The following is a 24,930-nucleotide window of genomic DNA, read 5'->3' on the forward strand; positions in this document are numbered from 1 at the left end:
CTTCATTGTGTGAGTCATTAATATATATATATATATACACTTTGGTGTCCTTATTGACTTTTGACCTTATTTTAAGAAGAAAGATGAGTGTTGCTACTTTAGAATGTTGCTTAAGGCCATGTCTGATCCGATCTAAAAGGACATGTCTGGAAAAACAACTTATCTTGATTCAAAGAATGAGTATTGGAAAGGAATATCATTTGACATTTTCAGATTATGCATATGTTAAAAGCTAGCCTATGTTACCACATCCTGGGAATTTTGGGTTTATGATTAAACATGTGACATAATAGAAGGCCTTGTCTGACATAGCTTGACACTATAAATATGTGCAGAGGGATTTAGTATGCTAGAATGTGAAAAATGTATTTGATCTAGGACAAAGCTTCTTACTTGACTTGTGCAGGTATACCTTGTGTCATCTTATTTTTGTAGGTATAAGGTATTATGTTACACTAACCGATACATAATATGCCTCCATTCCCTAAGCTCACGGGTCGCACGATCCATTTGCCAGTATGAATACCCGATGCTATTTACTATTTGAACACATATGATGCTCATTCTTTTAAGATATCTTCTCATCATGTGCGAGTGGGAGAATGTTGGGTTGGGTACCGGGTCTACCCATGATGGGCGAGATCCGAACCCAGCCCACCATTTGAGGAGGGGGTGGTTTGGAAACCGCCTACCTCCCCATCTTCTCTTGTTGATTCCTCATTTGTGTGAGGTGAAGATGGAGATAGAGAAGCGTGCACAATGAAAACACACAGAGAGAGATCGTGTGCACAATGAGTGCACATTTTGAAAATGAAAAAGAAAAAGACGGCGATGCCATCTTCGTGGTGACAGTGCGTCGTGAGGCACTTGAATTCGTGGATTCGCCATTCTCTCCAAGTGATGGCACACATTCGTTGAGCAAGACGAACATCAACGATCGCTTTTACGCTTCCGCTTCAAAGAGGTATTTATTTTATCCTTCATATATATTTACAAGGAGAAAGCACCCAAGGACCATAGACCTATCCATGTCAGCTCAGCCTGATATACTTATGGTGGTTGTCCTGCTGTGTAAAACTCCTTGGGCTTAACCCTTGACCCTAGGGAATCACCATGCTTCGGCTTGCGCAAGGGGTGACACTCATGAGATTTGAACCTAGGCCACCTGCCTAGTGACTTGGGTCCCATTCCAACATGCCAAACCCCTTTTGGGCGGTAGCCAAGTATGCAAAGAACAGCCAAACCCTAACAACCAAGCAACCCACTTTCATTGGAACTGTTACAGCATTCCAATGATTTTTGTTAATGATTTAGGTGCGTTTTCTAAAATTTCACTTAATTGATAGGATATAGTCGAATGTCCAATCCGAGTCTGACAATTTTTTTGATATGGATCCTTTAAGCATGATTTTAATGTACATTCCCATCAGATTCAGAGTTATTTAATTGGATTAATTTTGGGTTTGGGTCGGATTCAGATCAACATTTAAAGTTAGATATTGAATTGATCAGATCCAAAATCTGACTTTATTATATATATAGTTTTACATGTAACTAGCTTGTTTTTGTTTTATTTATTCCAGATACAGTATTATCACATGTATTCCGGATTCAGATTCAACCTTACCTCCCCGTATCTTCTTTCAGATTAACATATCCTACTTACAATTCAGATTCTGATTCAGTTATGAAAAGATCCAGCCCGAATCCAACCAGTTTGTATTGCACCTGTACAACATGGTATTGGGGCGGTAGTGTGGTGTTTGTGGTTTGGATCGGATCCAATTTCAACATGGGTTCGGACTTCAGACTCATGACCAGTTTTGAGGCTGCCGTTGTCTTCATTGAAAGGGTCGAGAATCTACTCTTTGGAATTGGATGAAGTTAGGTTTTCAAAATAATCTGAATGTTTGAACCTACTTTTCTAGGACCGTGATCCAGGCTGCATTATGCATAATAATGCCCAGACCAACTTATGGGTCATGCTCCTCGGTAGCTCTACAAACAGATCAGATATGGTTGGATGTTTGATTCGAGATAAACATATTATTTCTGGATACGGATCAAACATCCAAATTGCATTCTCATCGGATTAGGATATATTCAATCGGATTACTTTATATTCGGATACAAAAACTAAGTTGGATCTGAATCAAAATCAGACCCAAATTGCACTTTTTTCACATGTAAATAGCTCCTCCTTGTTCAAATTTATTTTTTCCAGATCCAATATTACCACATGTATTTTCGGTTTGGATTCAACCTTCTATCTTCAGATCTGATATAGATTTGGATATGTATTCGGATCTATAAAGATCCGGACCGATTTCGATCCGTTTGAAACCTTACTACTCATTTTCGCGAAAATACGTGAGAATTTCCATTGAATTTAATAATTGAAATAAAAAATGGAGGTTGGAATTTTATTCCTTCTCAAGGAAGCGATTCGTCCTTTTTAATCAGAGCTTCTTATCACGCGAACGATCGCGCGCAAGCCTTCGTGGAGGAGAGAGATCCCCCATTGATCGATTACGGCCGTCGGAAACATCGAAGTCGACGATGAAGATCACCGTGATGACCGCCGACGAGCAATTCGTCGCCCTCGACGTCGATTCCGACGAGTCGGTAATGCCTTCCTCCTTTTCCCTCTATCCGTTATATGTTCTCTTATGAATCGCGTTAAATTTTGATATTTTTCTTCTTTTAGGGTTTCGTTTTTCTGGATTGTTTGTATGGTTTTGATTTTAAGGTTGTTTTCGTTGATTTGTAGGCGTGAGGGGTTCTTTTTTGGTGTTTGCTTTTGAATCTTTTGATGGGTTGAGTGTGATCGTTGTCATTGGAAATTTGGAACAACGAGTTTAGAATTGGGTGCGAAAATATGAATTCAATACGTTGAATGTGAAGAATTTCAGTTGGGCTGAGGAATTGTTTTTCCCTCCTCATCTCTCTCTCTCTCTCTCCGCGAGTTGGGAGAAACACAATGGTAGTAATTTGGGAGCTCGTTGAACTCGTGGCCCCATGGGCGTCTGAATTGGGGTTACTTTTTGCCAATTCGAAAGTGGTGCATGTGACTTGGGTGCGTTTAAGGGGTGTTTGTATATGGGTATTTAACTAGATCTATGGGGCACAAGTTGTGGATGCTGGATTATAGAGCGCAATGCCCTATCCGACTCATCGAAACTCTGTTTTAAATGCTCGTGACCTACTTCTTTGTTCTCCAGTGATCAACAGTCGTCACCGCTGGAACTTTATTTGGTACAGCTGGCTCGTTTCCGCTTGGTGGGATTTGTGGAACGAGCGCAACACGAGAACCTTAACTGATTCTAGATCCAGCTTCTCCATTGTGTTGCAGGACATTCTTTTGGATGTATTTTTTTGCGGCCAGCTTCAAATGGGGCCCTGAAAATGTTTCTTTTATTTCTCCCCTGTTTAACGGCATGTCCTCGGATCTTCTTTCTATGTTGGTTGAGTCCCCTTCAACCTTGTAGCTATCCTTTATCAAATAAAATTCTCTTAAAAAAATTATAAATAACCAAACTATTTGAAAAAGCGAATTGCATCTTGTAACATAATTGTGAGAAAATAGTACTGTATCGTAAAAATCACAAAAGTTGTGTAACATAAAGTTAAAAAATTTGAAAAGAAGTTGTGTAACATAAAGTTAAAATTTTTGAAAAGAAACACATAACAGTGATTATGAATTAAGCTAAATAATGCAGCAATTATACAACATACCGGATTTAATAAACATAATTTATAAATAACCTAACTATAACACAGTCTTAATTCTAACATTCAAGCTGATGCGAGATTGATATAAAAGATCATAGTTTGTGATGTATCAAAGTATAAAATATTTCTCTTAATATCTTATTATTATAGTTTTCTAAAGTCTAAACTCTAACTTTAAACATCTTAAGACAAAGCAACTTCAAAATTCTGGAATATAAATTTTAAACATTTCATTCTTAATTCTGTCTTGCTTCTTGATAAGTTTGAGAACTTTATCCAATTTCCAAAGTTAGTGGCAGTGATGATGAGTCATTTCAGTCGTCTTCATCTAACATATTATCTTCAAAATCGAGGATGACCTTAGGCAGTTGATGTGCCCTTCTATAGATTACTGATAAGTTGGCAACAATCTTAGCATGATTATTAGGTGGAATATGAGAAGAGCTATATCGTCATGTGTAATTGCCTTGGCCCGAAACATGATATCTGAAATTGTATAACCCACTGTGAAGTGCCCTCATCAAAGCAACACTTGAATAATCATTTTCTTGTTTCACTTGGTTGTTAGTATCTTCATGCGGATCATTTTTGTCTCTTTGGTCTCTTCCCTCTTTCATGTGATAAAACTAATAGAAAAGCCCCAAAACACTAAATACAATATGAAAAAACAATGAGTAATTTGAGCATGCTGTTTTAAGAACTCCAATAGGTCTCTCAATGTGCACGAGGCAATATTGTTGTTTGTCTTGGCTAATTGATGTTTTCGTTTATTCACCTTCATGGCAATGGTCCTCAAGGTTGGATCATTTGATGTCATAGACCCATAACTACTACAAATCTTGTAGATACATGCAAAAAAGGACTTGTTACCTCAAACCATAAAAGAATTGATGAGAACAACATATATCACCTTTGTTTGCCTCAATGATCATGAATCCACCCTGATTCATGCCAAATCTGAGTCTAGAGTAAATAACCCTAAAAGCCCCGAGCAGTGTTGTGAAAAGCGTTGAGGCGTAGCGAGGCGCTCCACCAAAATCTGAGGCGAGGCGTAAGCCTCAAAGTTTTTTTTTAAAACTTAAAAAAACTATAAAAAATATCTAAAATTATAAATAAATAAATAAAATCTTTATTCATGAAGCAACAACCAACAGTAAAAAAAATCTCAAATAAATACTGAAAAAAATATGAGAAAAACAAACGAATTATTCTGCGCATGAACTGCAACATAGAATATCAGTAAGCATCCTTGTGGACAAAAAACAAACGAATTATTCTTTTCTAAAAAGAATCAAAACTGCCCTGGAACTTAACACATAGATCACTTTCTGTCAATGTGCTTAATAAAAAAATTCAAAACTGTCATTAGGCTTAATACATCTATATCCTTTTATAGAACTTAACATAAATAAATTTCTGTCAATATCCTTAATACAAAAATTCATCAAAACCGAAAACATGCAAAGTAGGGATTTCTACATAATTATTCTTTTTTGTCAAACACACGTATCAGATTATTAAGCCTATAATTTTTTTTTTAATGCTGGAAAGGCATATCAGAAAGACTTGAAATCTAAAAAATTTAGCAAACCTCCGCATATTCCTTGTGTATTGCTGCACACCATTAGAATCGTCAACTATCAAGAGTGAGTTGAAGTCACCCTCCACACCAACAGTTCAAAGTTTGTGGGGGTGAATACTCGAGCAACCTCTTCAATCTCCCTCCAAAAAAGTTCTTTACGGGCACTTATGCACTGTTCATAGACTGCTGTTAAGATGAACGATAAGGGATCACCATTCAGGAAAAGAATGAAAATTGAGAAATCTCCCAAATTCACCACAGACCAATCAAATCCTCGTGCCAGGCCATTATAATTCCCTCTGCCCTACCTATTGCTGGACGCACCGCGTAATTGCAGTTCCTCCATATTTCGTCCATGAGAGCCTTATCCAATGAACCAATTTTGGACTTTTGAATACCCACTTGGCAATGCTGGGCCAGACCATGGGTCGTGCTCCATATATCATTGAGAATCGACTCCAACGTTCCAGCGTTCAAACCGTTACAGAGGTTAACGATCTTGGAAGTATGTTGGCCCGCAACGATTGTGAAATGCAACATGTTTCGCCCTTATTGCTATGGAGATACATGGAGATATCACTAATATGGAAGCCTTTAAGCCTTCCCCTTGAAAACGGTGTGAGATAAGGGCTTGGAAGCCAAATAAATCGAGGCGTGTGCGCCTCAGTCCGAGGCGCGCCTCGCCTCAAGGCGTGTGCCTCAAGGCCTATGAGGCGCACGCCTCAGGGGTATTGCGCTTTATACCTGCGCCTCAAGGCACAAAGGCCCTCACCTTGAGGTGAGGCACGCTTTTTGCGCCTTGAGGCACGTTTTTAATAACACTGGCCCCGAAGTACCAACCCTTGAAAACTTTATATCTCACACTCAACAAGAGAAAAATGACTTAGAGTATGTTTTGGGGTAAAAAACAATCCCTATAAGTGAAAAAAGTTTGGCCGTAACTAGCCAGACCTCTTAAAAAGTTCTGGTATTATATATATATATATATACATATATATATATATATATCATGGTGTGTTGTATTGTAATGTACATATAGTACGATTCTTTACAACTTGTATATGTTCTTGGTTTTCCAAGACTAGTCGTGTGCTTTCAAGATCACTGTGTTTTCTTTGGGTGGCTGATTGTCTAAGATCACATTTATTACACTGTTTAACACATTTTGATTGAAATAGGACATTATTGATGAATACTTTCAGTTTGGAATAATTTAGTGGGCTACAATCATCAACAACTGGCAGATCATATTCTTAAACTTTAACATTGAAGAAACCACCGTTGGCAATTTGGAACTTGGTCTCAGTTTTGCCAAGCTTGACTTGGTGGCTAGTAGCCTCATGTTTTTCATTTTTATGTTATTAAAGATGGGAACACTTTACTTCATAAGCAAATATTGGGGAAAATAGATGAACTGAACCCACTTTGTGTAATAGATGAACATATCTCACTAAATATCATGTGTGCCAGCTCACAAATGCTAGTCACCTGTGCAAGTTCAAATCTTTTGTTTTGGTGCCTAATTTATTTTCGAAAAATAATCATTACCTAGCAATTAATAAAAAAGAGAAGAGAGAAATGGATAAAAGAAGACCTTTAGAAAATGAGGACTAAGTGAGCAAAAAAAAAGTATCCATGGCTGATCACCGCCAACCCCATTTATATAAAAGAAGATGAGAACGAAGCTAAAAAATCTATTTGGGTAGAAAAGAAAGATGAAGGTGAGAGAAAGATTCTTGTTGGTTAACCGTAAACACCTTTTTCATGTCTTGGGTTGACTTCACTGAGTTTGTTAAACATGAAAGACACCCCTTATTGCAACTATTTTTGGTGTCCTATGCCTTTTAATTTCTTTATCACATTTGTAATATTTCTGTTCCATAATCTTGTAATTTGGCATATTTCTCATGCCATTGATGAGGATTACCTATTTTACCGGTTTTATGTTTTACATTCATGTGATGTTCATGCTCCATTGGATTGGTCTAAAATTGATTTCTTTTTATTAGGAATGATAATAATTTTTTGTCTTTGTCATGCAAGTTCTGTTAATTATTGCTTTCTCTTATTTTTCTTAATTTTTGTTTTTTTAATTGCAGCAACTATGATTTATTCATTACCTGCATGTCATGTACTTACTGAGGATTAGTTGCTTGGCCTAATTTTAGAATTATTGATTTTGGCTACTTTTGATTCCTGGAAACCGTCTTCTCAGTTTGTATCCTGATTTTGGCATATGCATAAATGAATCTGAAGTTCTGAACATTTCACCACTTTCTTTCTAGTAGTAATGTTTAACCACCTAGTTCCCAGTTCAACCGTCCTGCTTATACATGGTTCTGAATTTCTTTATCTGACTGCTTTATTTTTATTGTTGCTAATAGGTTGAAAATGTCAAAGCACTTCTAGAGGTGGAGGTGAGTTATGGCGTGTGAAAATCTTGATAAATCTGTAAGATGGGGGGCAGTGTGGTCTGGGAAGTAGGGTGCTTTCAATATTCCTGCACCAACATGGTTGAATTATGTTTATTTATTTATTTATTTCTTCTCGCTTCTTTATGCAGACACATGTGTCTATTCAGAACCAGCAGTTGCTTTTTAATGGGAAAGAAATCAGGAATACAGAGCGTTTAAGCTCTGCTGGGGTTAGAGAGGGAGATTTGATAATGATGGTTTCAAGTGCATCTCGGTATGCTTATAGTTTCCATGTTCCGCTGCAGATCATTTCAATGTTTGCACTCCATTGTTTCTCTTTGTAGTTTTATTTTTGTTATGTCTTTTTGGAAATCCTTCCATATTTTGGTAAAATTTTCTTATCAGGTTAGATGTTATTTATTTGTGAGATAACAAGCGTTCTGTTGAGTTACTCAATTTTCTTGTATTGTTGGCAGTTAGTATCATAACTAGTGGGAGGTTGGGGAAGTTGGACCTTGTCTTGTTATTTCCTGTCCTTGGTTATATTGGAATATTATGTAAGGAGCTGGTGATAAATTTAATTCCATGTTTTCTGACTCAAGTTAACATGTATGCTGTTGTATTTTCTCGTTCAATGTGTGACGGAGGGTGGCTGGATAAGTCATCATTACTGGGGTCAGGGGTTGCTTGCTTAGTGATTCAAAAAGTTTGTCAGGATAGTTTCTTTCAAGCACACATGCATGCGTGAAAACATACATGTGGCTTGTTCTATGGAGAGGCTCGGAAATATATATAAAATATAGTGTTTGGTGCAAATATATTAATGTTTTAATGCCTTTACATCAAGCATGCTTCATTGCAGTTAAATTTGGTTTACTTGCGACTGCTTTTCTCATGTAATTTTGTAGTTTCTTTTTGTTAAAAAAATATATATGTATGTATACATGTATTGTATTAGTTTGCCCGATAAGGGCATTTTTGTCTTTTTAATGTAATAATAGTTGTTTATTAAAAACAACTATTTTCTTTTTTTTCTTTTGTCTTTTTCTTATCATTGGGGCCCCACTCCACAGAGTTGTTGGGTCCCCAACAGACATAAATATGACTGTTGGGAGCTCCCCAATGACTCAATGAAGCGGAGCTCCCAATGGACTCCCTCCTCTTGTGTTGTATATAAATAGGGAAGTGATCCCCCTATTTTATTTATTCATTTTCCATTCTTTTCAATAATATTTATTTTTATTAGCTTTTGGTATTGTCCCTTAGTGAACTTTTGTTTATGCACTTGTATGCTTGTCTATCTTCTTTGTAATCGTCCATTCTTGGACTTGTGTGTGCTTTTGCACTTTGTTTCTATAATTCTGCATACTTCATTAAATGGTATCCGAGCCTATTGTGTTCTCTTGATCTTGGAAGTATTACTTGTGGTGATTGAAGATTCTTCGTCTTTATCTCTTTTTCATCATCGAGCATGAATCAAGATTGAAACTCTCCTTTACACTCATTAGATCCAACTACTTGATGTGGGTGTCGGCTATGAAAAATAATCTTAGATGAAAAAAACTTTGGGGCTTTGTGATGAGAACTTCTCTTGAACCATCGTTAAAGCTCACCAAGGTTGAAGAAGGTGTTGAGAAAGCTCTTTTTGGAGATAATCGTGTTAAAGCCATTAATGAACATCAAATAAAGGTAGAGGATTGGGAAAATAACCATGTCAAAATTTTGGTATTGGTTATGAATAATGTTGACATAAAAATATGTGGCAACATTGCTAAATTTAGAAGAGCCAATGAAGTTTGGTTCTTTCTTAAGGGTATGTATACCCAAAAGGATCTTGCCAGACAATATTTTTGTCAAGACAAGATTATATTCACTAAGGAGACATGTGTGCCCAGGATTATTTTAGCATTTTGTCTCCTCTTTGAGATGAATTAACACTTCTTGAGCCCAAATACGTGGCTCCAAAAAATGTTGAGATTAGAAGAGAGCAAATTGAGAAGAAACACTTTTTTCGATTCCTTATGGTTTAAGACCGAAATTTGAACAAGTGAGGTCTTCTCTTCTTCATAAAGCCAAAGCTATGTTTCTTGAAGATGCTCTTGCCAAGGTATGTCAAGAAGAAACTCGTCTTGGCATGACCAATAAAAATGATAATGTTTTGGCCGTTACTAGGTCGAGTTTCCAATGTAAAGGCCTATAAGCCTCCCCACTTTGTAAAACAAAATAACTATAGTAATGGGTCCATCTATAATAGTGGATATAGGAAGGGTGCTATTTGCCACCATTATAAAGAACTGGAACACATTAGACCGATATGTCTAAAGCTTAAAGGTAAAATTGTTTATGTTGGAGAAATCACATCTAAGAAAGAAGAAACAAGCAAAAATAGAGGAGATATTTAAGATACACTTAACCAAATATCGGAGGCACTTCAACAACTTTTGAAATCATCCTCTACTTCAGGTGCCGCTATTACGTCTTCTTCATCTCCTCTAGGTATGTAGATTTTTGATTCGGGTGTTTCCTTTCATATGACACCTCATAAGAATGCTCTTTCCAGAGTTTGCACTAGTTCTACTTTATCTTATGTTTCAACGGCCGATGAAACTTCTTTAAAAATAGATAGTATTTGAACACTTGACTCAAAAAATTCTCAAAAATTTCCTGTTCCAAAAATAAGGTGGTTCCAAAATTAAATTTAAATCTTTTTTTCGTTTATCAAAATTTTGATTATGGTTGCAAAATTTCTCTCACCTAAAGATTGCACTGTGCAGGATCTCCAATCAGAGAAGCTGATTAGGCAAGGCCATAGGATAAACGATATTTACTTTATGAATTTTTTGTTCCTTCCACCCAAGTAATTATGTAATTTTGTACATGACAAAAGTATTGATACTTGGCATAAGAGACTTGGGCATCCTAGTTTTTTAAAGATGTCTCTCTTACCTTTTTTGGAAAATATATGTAATGAAAAAGATGTATTTTGTAAAGATTGCATTTTCGAAAAAATGAAAGCCATTCCCTTTCCTCAAAGAACTTTTATTTCTAGTCGGTCTTTTGAATTAGTGCATTTGGATGTATGGGGTCCTTCACCCGTCATATCAAAATGACGTTACTCTTATTATGTTATTTTTGTTGATGATTTTACTAGATACACATGGATTTATTTTCTAAATCATAAATCCGATGTGTTTTCTTTCTTTAAGAAATTTCATATAATGGTTAAAAATCAATTTCTCAACAACCTATCTATTCTTAGATGAGATTCGGGAGGAGAGTACATGTCAAATAATTTTTAAAGCTACTTGAAACAAAATAAAATTTGTCATCAAAGATTTTGTTCTAGCACTCCGCAACAAAATGGATTAGCAGAAAGAAAACATAGACATATAATATAAACCACTAGAACTCTTTTAATTTCATGGGATATTCCAATTTTTTTTGGGCTGAAGCCGTTCAAACCTCAACATACTTAATAAATAGAACTCCTTCGTCTTGGTTACAAAATATTTCTCCATTTGAAAAACTTTTTAAAATAACCCCCGATTTTAAAAGACTAAGGATCTTTGGTTGTAAGTGTTATGTGCTTACTAATAAAAATGATAAACTATCCCAAAAAACCATTGAATGTGTTTTCTTGGGCTATGAAGAAAATAAAAAGGATACAAATGTTTTGATTTAATAAATAACAAACTCTATGTTTCAAAAGATGTCACCTTTCTTGAAAATGAAAATGGGTTTGATAACAAAGAACCTGAATAAGAAATTGATTACAAATTTTCATTTGATCTATTACCAAGACATGATGAGTCTAACTCTATTGGGGTGTTTGATTCTTTTAACAATAACTCTAGTATTGAGCATCTGATTGTTGATGAGGTTGGTAATCAACACGAAAGTTTGAATGAAAATGTATCGAATGATATGCATGTGTATACTTGATGGGGTGAGGGTAATCACTTATGTGCCCTTGACAAGTTCTCTCAAAATATTTCTTTAGAAGAATCTCAACTTAGGAGATCAAATCAAATCTCTAGTGCTCTAAGTAGATTTGTATCATATGACTCATTTTTGCAAAACTTTAGAGCATGTTTAATAACTCTTCGCTCTTATTATGAACCATCTCATTATAATGATGACAAACAATACCCTCATTATAATGAAGCAATGAAATTTGAACTTAATGCTCTTAGAAAAAACCAATACATGAAAAATAGTTGATCCTTTATTAGGCAAGAAACCTATAGGATGTAGATGTGTGTTTAAAGTCAAAACCAAAAGTGACAGATCATTAGAGAAATATAAATCAAGGTTAGTTGCCAAAGAGTATGCTCAAGAATATGAAATAGATTATGAGGAAACCTTTGCTCCCATAGCAAGAATGACTAGTGTTGGAGCTCTCATTGCCATTGCCTCTATTAAGAAATGACCTATTTTTCAATTAGATGCTAAAAATGCCTTTTTAAATGAAGAACTTGATGAGAAAGTTTATATGGAACCTCCTCTACGGGTTAATTTAAATGATTTTTTTTAAAACTTAAAAAGGTCTTGTATGGTCTTAAACAAGCTCCTAAGGCTTGGTATGATAAATTTAATAATGTTTTGATTAATTTAGGATTTATCTCTTATTATATTGACACTGCTCTCTTTCTAAAAAAAACAGGTACTACAATTGTGATTCTTCTTCTATATGTTGATGATATGACCATCACAGAAAATGGCAAATAAGGTGTTATTGAAATTAAATCAATTTGAAAGAAAACTTTTGATATTTCTAACTTGGGTTTTTAAAGATACTTTTTAGGAATTGAGGTTAACTACTCTCCGAGAGGATATATTCTCTCTCAAATGAAATTAGTTGGTGACATATGTGCTAGGTCAAGAGTTTCAAATGATAAGAAGGTGGAGACACCAGAAGTCATAAATGCTAAATTAAGACTCTAAGATGGTGTATTGCTTGAAGATCCTACTCCATATCGTCAATTAATTGGATCTCTCACTTACCTCTCTATCACCCAACCTGATATCACTCATGCTATTCATGCAACAAGTCAGTTCCAACATGCCCCTACTACAGTGCACATGGTGATAGTTATGATGATTGTGCAATACATTAAAAACACCATTTCAAAAGTGCTTTTCTTATCCTCTTCATCATCTTTAGATTTAACTGTTTATGCTAATGCTGACTGGGGTGGTAACCCAAATGATAGTATTTCAACTACTGGTTTTTGTATTTTTTAGGAGATTCGTTGATCTCTTGAAGGTGTAAGAAACAACAAAAAATATCATTATCCCCAGCTGAAACCGAATACCGTGTAATGACTATGACGAAAATGGAGCTTGTGTGGCTTAAAAGTCTTCTCAGTGATATGAGAATCATCATCTCAACACCATTAAAGATATTCTGTAACAATAAAAATGAAATTTAGATTGCAAGCAATCACACATTCCATGAGTACACTAAACATATTGAGATGAATTGTCACCATGTTCGTGATGAATATCTGAGAGAAACTATTACGTTGTTGTATGCCACATCGGAGTGCCAGTTAGCCGATTTCTTCACCAAAGCTCTTCCTGCTGCTCAATTTTTCTTTCTTCTTAGCAAACTTTCAGTCATTTCTCCGTAAAGTTTGAAGGAGAGTGTTAATATATATATTGTAATAGTTTGCCCGATAGAGGCATTTTTGTCTTTTTATATGTAATAATAGTTGTTTATTAGAAACAATTATTTTCTTCTTTTTCTTTTTCCTTTTTTTTATTTTGTCTTTTTCTTATCATTGGGGCCCCACTCCATAGAGTCGTTGGGGGCCCCAACGACTCTATGAAGGGGAGCTACCAATGGACCCCCCCCCCCCCCCCCCCCCCCCTCTCTCTTGTGTTTGTATATAAATAGGGGAGTGATCCCCCCTATTTCATTCATTCCTTTTCCATTCTTTTCAATAATATTTCCTTTTGTTAGCTTTTGGTAGTGTTCCTTAGTGGGCTTTTGTTTATGCACTTGTGTGCTTGTCTATCTTCTTTGTAATCGACCATTCTTAGACTTATATGTGCTTTTGCACTTTGTTTTTGTAATTCCACATACTTCATTACACTTATAACACTAAATGTTACATTGTAGTGCTGCATGTTCCTTTTCTTGGAATATGTTCAATTGTTGCCTTTCCTTCTGATTTGTCCTATAAACATTGAATAATAATTTTCTGTGAGGATAGCATGCTTTCTACATTTTTGAGTTTCAGGAGAATCTTTTACATTGTTTATAAGCTTTATTTTACAATATAGAACAGATATAACTATTGAATCATCTAATTGTTAACTTTCTTATGAGTTTGTTGAGATGTCAAGTCATTCTCCACTGGATTATTTCAGTGCTTCTGCAAATGATCTAAGCTTTAACCCAGATGGATCAGCAGTGAATCCAAGAGCTTTCCAGCAGCATGCTCGGCATGATGCTCGTTTGATGGATCAATTGCTGCAGGTAGACTAGATCTTCATGTCTCAATTTGTGTAGCTGTTGTTATCGTTAATCAATTTTCAGAGCTTAAAATCATAAAATACATACTGCAGTTTTCAAATGTGTGCGCTTGTCAAGCTATTAAACTGTATGTGAGATATGAAAACATTTGTTTTAAGTGGGATGAGCACTGTTCGTATGAAAGTTCGCTGTTCTCAATTGGTGGCATTTTATGCATTATCTTTGGTGGCCATTGTCACGTGTGGTTTCATTCCATTTGGGGAACCATGCTTCCCATTATTAAAAACAATAAGCATTTTTTGACCTGCTATCATATGCAAGTGCTGTGTTGTGGTTTGTTCAAGATCGTTATGATGTTTTTTTTTATGGAAATTTGGGGTAGACCTAGAAGTTTATGTGCCCATTAGAATTGTATACTTGTTAGACCCATCACAAATATGTAATGACTAGGGTTATAGATTATGGGACCTAGGCCGCTAGGCTGGTGGTCTAGGTTCAAATATCATGGGTATCACCCTTTGCACAAGCTGAAGTGTGGCAACTCCCTGGGGGCAAGGGGTAAGCCCACAGAGTTTTACACTGCCAGGACAGTGACCGTAAGTACGACAGTCAAAGCCAGGGCTAGGTCTCTGATCCTGAGGGTGGTTTCTCCGTGTAAATGTAAAACAAACAAACTAGAGTTATAGTCTTAACACTAAATTAGTAACACATTCATTTTAAATCAAGAAGCCAAAACTGAACCAACACTTTCAGTTGTCAACTTTTTTATTCCCTAGGGTCTCTAGCACTTGCAAATGAAAATTTTGTTCTCTAAAATTTCAAAATTCAAGCTTTCCTCTGTTTGCTGTTGTCTCTACTTTCTGTTGACTCCTCATGAATATGTTAATAACTTTTTGTATTCCTGGAAATGAGAAAAAGACAGGAATTGAGGAAGAGACAGTTTGATTGACCTAACCTGACAGGATCTAATAGACACTATGAAAGAGAAATATATATTCTATCTCATTGACATTCTAGTATGCTGAGCTGACTTGCGCACTGTTAGAGGAGTTTTAGATTGTTAAGTTCTATTGGAAAAGAATATTTTATTGGGGAAGGGAATGCAATATTCAGGAAGTTAGGATTTTTTTTTAAAGTTTGCACTAGATATAATTCATTTTTTTTATTGTTCATTGATGTCTGATAGCATGCTGACCAAATAACCTCTTCTGTAGATAGCTTCTTGTTATATGATTTTTTTCTGTCTGCTTTCACTTTTTATATGGATATCTTGTTTACTTTCTGCAATGGGTTCTCATATGCTACTGTTCGAGTTTTGTCTATCACTTGCTTTCAACATTGTCATTGATTAATTGTTATTTAATCATATCCTACTTTTATTTCTTTGGTATGTTATCCCTTTTTCTAAAATATTTGTTGCTAAACTGTTGAAGTGTGACATATCAATATCATAGAGTTCAGCATGTTTATCTATAAATTTTATGGCTTTGTACACACCTGAATCTCAAACAGCTTTCTCATTGCATGTGCTTGTCTATTTGAAAGTAAAAATTGTTCAAGAAGTTGGAGAGAAAACCATGTCAAGAACAATCTTTCTATTGTTTATGCTAGTAGCTAACATCTGTCTCCATCCTGAATGTCCAAATATTGTCAATGGGGATGTAACTAGAGTTGGTACATGTTTTAAGGATTCTTCTTCTTCTTCTTGGTATGGTAATAAGACTGTATTTTGTGATTTCTAAGTTCGAATAAAATGTTTTATTGGCATAAACCACTTGCTTCCCTTGCAACCATAGGGATATAAGTTTGTCGCACTTGCACTGTTATTCCTTTTGGGCCTTTATTATTACCTAATGAAATACCATTACGCAAATTTATGCCAGTTCACATCCATATTATAGACAGCAAGAATTGCGTCCTGTTTTGAAGAAGCAACTAAAATGTTCTTGCTTGCCTGATTGCCGATCACTTTCCTATTACACCTGTATGTCAGGAGTTGTTTTCCTCAAAATAAGAGTATCCAATGCTCTTTTTTTGTGGACATATTGCTGCATTTTGTTTTTTTCTCTCATCATAAGTTATTTTAGTGCTTGTGGTCCAATTGCCTAATAAGCACATGAAGGTTTATATTGGTCATGTAATTAAATTAAGGATCCTTTTATTCCTACATTACTAGAGACTATTTTCACGTTGCAGTAAATGTGGATTCTGTATATCATATCAGGTATCTGTTCATGTTGCTCCTTTATTTTTCTTTCAGAATGATCCAGCATTAGGCAAAATGATTCTTGGAGATGATGTGGATGGCTTACAAAACCTGTTGAGGGAACGCCATAGGCAGAGATTGCAATTACGACAACAACAGGAGGAGGAACTGGTATTCTTTTTTCCATTTAAAATTGTCATATATGGCAATATCTCAGAGATTTCATGAACTATTTGCTACATTTCTGAACTGCATAGGAATTTTACAGCAAAGTTGGATTTTCTTTGCGACTTGGTGCTTCCTTCCAGTTGGAAGATGGATTTATTTTTCTAAGTTGGCAAGAAAAAAAATTCTGTTGTAGTAAATAAGTAGCCAGTGCAACAGATATATGTTTCTGAACAGCACAGTTTATGCATGAGAAAATCACTCAGCTATTTCCTTGGGATAAAAGGTTCCTACTTTTTAGTTATCACCATGTATTAATCTCTGGCAGCTTTATGCATGAAAAATCAGTCAACTATTTCCTTGGGATAAAAGATTACTACTTTTTAGTTATCGCCAACTGTTGCAGCCGCTACTTGCAACCTTAGGATCTATGTCACGGTACATCTCAGTGGTTTGGGAAGTATAGGAAAAACATGGTCAAACGGATAAATTCGGTAGGTCAAAACTGGGCCCGACACGTGAATCGGGAAGGGACTCCGGTCTAGATCTAAAAGGACCTGGACCAGGGCTTCTAGAGGGACCTAAGGATACGTGTTAGGGTTTGATATAGGTGCTAGGGGTTAGAGAGGTAAGACCTATGTCACACATGTTAAAATATACTGTTATGATGTTATCATATATATATGTGTGTGTTTATATATATATATATTATGTTTTTGCAATATATATATATATATTATTTGTCTTTTGTAATGCCCACTAGGGGCAATTTGGTCTTTTTGTTCTCATGTAAATAGACATGTCCACTAAGGACATTTTTTTGTATTTTTGTATATTTATTTATTTATTTATATTTGATTAAGGGTAAAAGGGTCCTCCCTTAAAGAGTCGTTGGGACCCTCCTCAACGGTCATAAAAATGACCGTGACTTTAGGGAGCCCCTTTAGTCCCCATAAAGTGTATAAATAGGGGACTTTACCCTTTCGTCTCTTTAATGCTTCCTTAAGAATTTTCAATATATTGGTGATTATATTTTTAGTTCTCTCTTTCACATTGTGTGGTTGGTGCCTAGCCCTTTGTGGCTTATTGTATTTTGTCCATTAGTGGCTTCTCATTTTTGTAGTAACTTTGTGACATTGTTATTTGCACTAGTGTTTCAATACATGGTATCTGTAACAACCACAAATTTTATACTAAAACTTAAGAATTATGTGGATTTGGGCCTAGGATCCGTTATTGGATCCAAAAGAAAAATGCGCATATTAGAGTATTTTAGTAATATTATAGAAATAAATATCTAAGAATTTAGATTTTTCAAATCCACGGTTCGGACCCAAGTGGATCCAACCCTTGGGTCCACTAATGTTCATGCGACCCGGACCCAAATCAAATTGGGTCCAGCATCGCGGGTCGGGGGTCGGACCCGGACCCGATCCACTCCCTGTAATAAACTTTTATTACAGGGAGGGATAAAGAGGGGGGGGGGGCGATAGGAGGGCCGCCCGATAAACATAACATGAGAGGGGGGAGAACCCCTCCCCCGATATATCGGGTGTTAGGGTTCAGCTGAACCCTAACACGCAAAGAGATGGGGAGTTGGGGGAAAACACCCCGCAGCCGCCGGGAGGGTATGCCTCCCTTCCTTTTCGGGAGGCCACCCACCTACAAAGGGAGGACTCCTAACCCTTCCTTCTCTCCCTCTCGCTGTCCCATTCTCTCTCTCACTCTCTTCTACCTCTCTAAACTTCGAATCACCCTCCGATCTCGGGCTGCAGCTCGAGGCCTTGCAGTGAAGAGCCGACCTCGCCGGTGGTGGTGCTGTCCATGCCGACCGACCCCTCTCGTGGATGCCGCAACAACCTCGCCGGATAATGGTAGGTTACTGTTTTTTTTCTGTGTAGGTAGCTCGCGTGCTCGGGGTGTGAGTGAATGGGGAAAAGAACATCCCCAAATCACGAGTGGCGTGGGGACAGTTGGGGATTTCTACAAATGCAATGTCCGTGAGTAGATCTCCCTGATTGTTTCTTGGGAGTTTGGGGTCAAGTATGAAGGGTGGTCCGATTAACCCCAAATCAACTAAATTGGGGGATCTCGATTGTTGAAAAAAAAATATATATATATATATATATAAAAAAAAAATAAAAGCCCAAATCTAAACTGGGAATCTGGGGTTTATCTTCCCAGATCTTTACATTGTTATGAAACCTGTATTCAGTGTTATGCAAATAGTTTTTTTTTATTTGTATGATGTAATTTCGATTATGCTGAAAAGTAAAAAGAAAAATTCTGGAAATCCTTGTTACATGATTATTCTTTGAACTAAATTATGGTCTGCATATGTGTAACCTGTCGAAATGGGGCAGAATGGGTTATAATAGGGAAAAGTTGTAAATTATTCCCCTAGTATGATTCAGTTTGTAGTTGGGTAAGAGAAATTAAGTTTTGTTTTTTCCTTTCACAAAAGGAAATATACATAAAGAGGTTAGCCACGCCCTTGGTATGATAATTTTGAATGTTCATTTGTATTCTATTAAATTGTTACAAGTTCTTTTGGTTATGTGTAACTGGATTAACAGGTAGGAAGTTTTAGGTTTTTACATCAGTATATGACCTGTAATATGCAGCCTCTCTGAGCTGTCTACGTTAGAGGAATGGGGATCATGAGGGTTGGTGTACTATGTTCTGGAAAAATTTCGGTAACAGAAATGATGCATTCGGGTAGACTGGCACACACTCTGTACACGTATGACCATGCTTGAATACCATAAGGGTCTGGACATTTGTTTTCATATGATTAATCAATGTAAATGCATGTTTAAAGCCTGTGTTTTTAGTTTGAATTACTTATGATAAAACCAGGTGCTGCCCATGTTTGAGTCTTGTATATGTCCAGTAGTTGTTCTTTTGTTTTGTTGGTTCTGCATAATACAACATGTTTAATACTTAATAATCCTGTAAAATGCAGTAGAATGGCTGAAACCACTGTTTGATGTATATGCTGTATGAGGCGCTGACCACGACTGGATTTATTTGTTCCCTGGCGGTCCTAATTGTTTTTTGATTGAAATTTTTGTTTTAAGACTGATGATGTGATAAACTCTGTTTGGATTCTATTATTATTGAAATAAAAATAAATGGTGTGGTTTGCTTTTACCTTCCTGTATCGTTCTGAAATACTTAACCCTGGAATCATTTGTTGTTTCCGCTTAAAAAAAAAAATCCTCAAAAATTTGGGTTTAAATTTCGGGGCGTTACAGTATCAAAGCTCCTAGGTGTTTGAGCATTCTTGGGACTCAATCTTGTATTGTTATTTGTGTGCTTGTGTGTTGCACACTTCTTCTTGTCTTGTCTTCTTCCTTTCTTCCATATTGGCCGATAAAGATGCAAGGATTGGTCTTCCATTCAAATTAAATGGGAACACTTATAGAATGTGGGCGACCGCTATGGAAAACAACCTCAAAGGTAAGAAACTTTGGGGATATGTACGTGATATGGTTTCAGAACCTTAATTAAAGCTCACCAATAAGGAAGAAAATGAAGAAAAAACCTTGAATGATGAAAAAAAAGCCAAGGCCATTCAAAAATACCAATCTAAAGTTGAAGATTGGGAAAGTGAGCATGCCAAAATATTGGCATGGTTCATGAATAATGTGAATCTCAAAATTTGTGCTAATCTCGTCAAATTTAAGAAGGCAAATGAAATATGGGTCTTCACGAAAGATATGTATACTCAAAGAGACCTTGCTAGACATTTCTTAAGTGAGAGAAACCAACCAAGCAAGGGGATATGAGTATTAGAGATTATTATAGTACTTTATCCCTCTATGGGATGAACTTGCTCTCCTTGAACCTCAATGAGAAGAAAGTGTTATTGCCATGTAGCAAGAACAAATGGAAAGAGAGATTTTTTCAATTCATTCTTGGGCTTCAACCCAAATTTGAGCAACTAAAAGGATCCTTACTTCATAGGGCCTTAACTCCTCTTAGTGAAGTTCTTGCCGATCTATGCCAAGAAGAAACTCGCTTGACTTTAAGAAATGATGTTATTTGAAGTTCATGCGATGTCCAAACCGGGGAATAATATAAGGACATATAAAGCTTCTCACTTTTAGAAAAATAACTATAATGGTGGAGAAAGAAAAATCGTGTCATTTTTGTAATGAACTGGGTCACCTAAGACCCGATTGTCCTAAGCTTAAGAAAAAAGTAGCTTCCGTTGGAGACAACTCAAGCAATGCAAATAAATAACCAAAAATTGGTGGAGATATCAAGGACTCCATTGTTCAATTTACGGACACACTTCAACAATTTATGAAAAACAACTCTTCCACACTTTCTACTTCCGGTGCCGCTGTGTCATCAACTCTCGGTATGTCTTATTGAATTTTTGATTCAGGTGCTTCCTTTCATATGACACCAAATGCATCATCTTTTTTTCATCTTCAAATTGCTATGTACAGGATCTTCGGTTCGGGAAGCGGATTAGGTAAGGCCATAGAAGAATAAACTTATACTATATGGATTTTTTGTCATTACCATCTAAATTTTTTTGCAATCATGTTCAAACTAAGGATGTTGCCACTTGACACAAAAAACTTGGTCATCCTAATCTCTCTAAGTTGCATATATTTTAGTTTTTTTGAGAAATTTTGTGATAAAGAATTTACATGCAATGATTGTATTCTTGGAAGAATGCATGCTCTTCCTTTTCAACATAGCAACTTCATTTTGAAAAGACCTTTTGAGTTAGTTCATTCTGATGTATGGGGATTGGCTCCCGTCTTGTCTAAAGAAAGATATTCATATTATGTTGTCTTTATTGATGATTTCACTAGATATACTTGGGTTCACTTTCTTAAATAAAAATTCAATGTTTTTTTTTCTATTTTTAAAGAATTTCGTACCCTTATTCAAAATCAAATTCAAAATAAAATATCTATCTTTATATCCGATTTCGGAGGAGAATATATGTCAAATGAATTCCAAAATTACCTTAAACAAAATGACATTATTCATCATAGATCTTGTCCCAAAACTCTTTAACAAAATGCCCTTGCCGAAAGAAAACCTAGGCATCTTATTGAAACCATAAGAACTCTTCTTACTTCTAAAAATGTTCCAAAGATTTTTGAGCTGAAGCCACTCTTTCCGCAATATATCTTATAAATAGGATGCCATCCTCATCTTTAAAAAATATTTTTTCTTTTTAAAAATGATTTAAAATGTCTCTTGATTTCGAAATATTAAGAATTTTGGTTGCAAATGCTTTGTTCTTTTTAAAGGACAAAATAAACTTTCACCAAAAGCTCTTGAATGTGCTTTAAAGGGTTATATGTGTTATGATGCTAAAAATAACAAACTTTATATTTCAAGAAATGTGACTTTTCTTGAGGACCAAAATGGCTTTGAATATAAAAAACCCAAGGAAGATGTGATTATCCTTTTATATTTGACGTTTTACTTAGAAATGAGTCTAATGATACTATTTGTGATAATAAATTTATTTATGATAACAGTTCTCATCAAAATGATGATTCTCCTACTAAGAATCTTAATGATTTCTATGTATATACTCGAAGTGAGGGAAGCAAGCATCAAAATGCTTTTGACATTTATTCACAAAATCTTTCTTTAGATGACCAAGTAGAAGAATCCCTACTTAGACGATCCTCTAGAAATAGTAGACCTCAAAAATTTGTGTTTCATATGATTTCTTCTCTCCAAATTATAGAACTTGTCTAATGATGATCCATTCCCATCATGATCCTTACAACTTTAAAGAAGCTAAGCAACATCCACATTGGGTAGATGCTATGAAACTAGAATTAAAAGCACTCAACAATGCTAACACTTGAAAAATTGTAAGTCTCTCCTTGGAAAAAAGGGCATTGGGTGTAGATTGGTTTATAAAGTAAAAACTAAAAGTGATGAGTCATTAGAAAGATATAAAACTAGGTTAGTTGCTAAGGGGTATGCACAAGAATATGAAATTGATTATGAGAAAACTTTTGCTCCGATTGCTAGGATGACTAGTGTAAGAACTTTAATAACCTTAACATCTTTTAAACAATGACCTATCTACCAATTAGATGTCAAAAGTGCTTTTTTAAATTTGGAGCTTTGTAAAGAAGTCTATATGGATCCCCAGTCAGGACTTGAGATAGAAAAAAGGAAAACCCTTAAGCTTAACAAATCTCTTTATGGTATTAAACAATCTCCAAAAGCTTGGTATGACCGCTTTAGCAAAGTTGTTCTTGATAGTTGATTTACTTTTTGTTATATTGATACTGTTCTTTTTGTTAAGCATGCAAGGGACCACGTAACTATTTTGTTGTTGTATGTTGATGATATGATCATCACTGAGAATGATAAAAGGGGCATTGAATTTATTGAAAATATTCTTAAAAATAATTTTGATATGTCTGACCTTGGATTTCTAAGGTATTTTTTAGGAATTAAAGTTGCATATTTTCCTAGAGGATATGTTATTTCTCAAATGAAGCTTGCACAAGATATTATTAACAAGTCTGGATTAACTGACGAAAAGAAGGTGAAGACTCTAGAAGTCATAAATGCTAAAATGAGAGTCAATGATAGAACTCCTTTAGAAGATTCCACTCCTTATCATTACTTAATTGGATCACTAACGTATTTGTGTATTACTTGGTCAAACATTGCTCATGCCATTCACAATGCAAGTCAATTTCAAGATGCTCCTAATACTATTCACATGGCTGTTGTCATGCGAATTATCAGATATCTTAAGCAAATAATAACAAAAAGACTATTCTTATCTTCTTCATCTCCAAATTTAATTGCTTATATTGACTCTGATTGAGGTTGTAACCCCAATGATCGTATTTCTACTACATGTTATTGTGTTTTCTTGGAGAATCCTTAATTTCTTAGAGATATAAGAAATAACAAAAGTATCGTTGTCTTCCACGGAAGCTGAGTTATGGTGATAACCAAAACTACAACTGAACTTATCTGGTTAAGAAGTCCACTTAAAGATATGGGAGTCATCATCTCTATTCCTTCGAAGCTATGTTGCAATAACAAAAGCGCAATCTAGATTGCCAGCAATCATACCTTTCATGAACGAAAAAAGCATATCGAGATGAATTGTCATCATGTTCGAGATGATTTTTTTGCAGGGCACTATTCAACTACCATATGTCACTTTAGAGTATCACCTTTTTTACAAAAGCTTTGCCACCTTTCAGTTCTCCCTTCTTCTAAGCAAACTTTTGATGATCTCACCGTCTGTTTGAGGGAGGGTGTTAAAATATATGGTTACCATATATATATATGTGTGTTTATATATATATAATGTTTGTAATGCCCACTAGAGGCAATTTGGTCTTTTTGTTCTCATGTAAATAGACATGTCCACTAGGGACATTTTTGTATTTCTTTTTTTTTATTTGATTAAGGGGTAAAAGGGTCCTCTCTTAAAGAGTCGTTGGGACCCTCCCCAACGGTCCTAAAAATGACCGTTGGGGAGCTCCCAATGACTCTTTTGGGAGCCCCTCTTGGTCCCCGTAAAGTGTATAAATTGGGGACTTTTCCCTTTCGTCTCTTTAATGCTTATTTAAGCATTTTCAATATATTGTTGATTATATTTTTAGTTCTCTCTCTCTCACATTGTGTGTTTGGTGCCTAGCGCTTCGTGGCTTATTGTATTTTGCACATTAGTGACTTCTTGTTTACGTGCTTGCACATTCTTTGTAGTCACTTTGTGACATTGTTATTTGCACTAGTGTTTCATTACAACATAAACACTCCATTTTGCCCGCTGTACCCATGTCGACATGCGTGTCCCCGACATGCCATTTTACCCTTTGTACATACAAGTTTGTATTCAATTTATAATTTATAATTTTATATTTTCATTATGTAATATATATTTTAGATATAACATATATATTTAGATTATATTTAATTTATTTTGTATTTATGTGATATTTAATAGATATATATAGTTGTGTCTTCGAACTCACATTTTTTGAAATTGCTGTGTCATACCCTCCGTACCCGCGCTCACACTCGTACCCATGTGACATAGGGTCAGACTGAGTCGTTGGGAAGGCTGATGAGGTCAGACGGGCAAAATTACACGTTTTGCCAAAACGACATAGTGAAATTTTGGTATTTCGGATTTCAAATGTGGGTAGGGTCATATCTAAGGCTAAGATCAGGGCTAGGGAGGTCCTAAATGAGTTTACACATTCAGAGTATGTGCAGAAACTTAGAAAAGACAAAACAACCCGCAGAATGGGACTACACTGATCCTTTTGATGCGGTCTTTGTCTAGACTTTAAGGAAGGTTAGAGACTAGTCCTAAGGC

General features: G+C 35.7%; 1 protein-coding gene across 1 annotated transcript in view; it reads left to right on the forward strand.

The window, feature by feature from the left end:
• Positions 1–2,416: 2,416 nt before the first annotated feature.
• Positions 2,417–24,930, forward strand: part of DDI1 (ubiquitin family protein) — a 45,404-nt gene continuing 22,890 nt past the window's right edge. Inside the window, exons 1-5 of the mRNA XM_089992485.1 lie at positions 2,417–2,625; positions 7,699–7,731; positions 7,878–8,002; positions 14,104–14,212; positions 16,470–16,586. Coding sequence (XP_089848611.1) covers positions 2,560–2,625; positions 7,699–7,731; positions 7,878–8,002; positions 14,104–14,212; positions 16,470–16,586 — 450 coding nt within the window. The 5' untranslated portion in view covers positions 2,417–2,559. The remainder of the gene's footprint in view (positions 2,626–7,698; positions 7,732–7,877; positions 8,003–14,103; positions 14,213–16,469; positions 16,587–24,930) is intronic.

The sequence above is a fragment of the Nuphar pumila genome, chromosome 16, assembly GCF_984573655.1.
Source record: "Nuphar pumila chromosome 16, dmNupPumi1.hap1.1, whole genome shotgun sequence".
Classification (NCBI taxonomy): domain Eukaryota; kingdom Viridiplantae; phylum Streptophyta; class Magnoliopsida; order Nymphaeales; family Nymphaeaceae; genus Nuphar; species Nuphar pumila.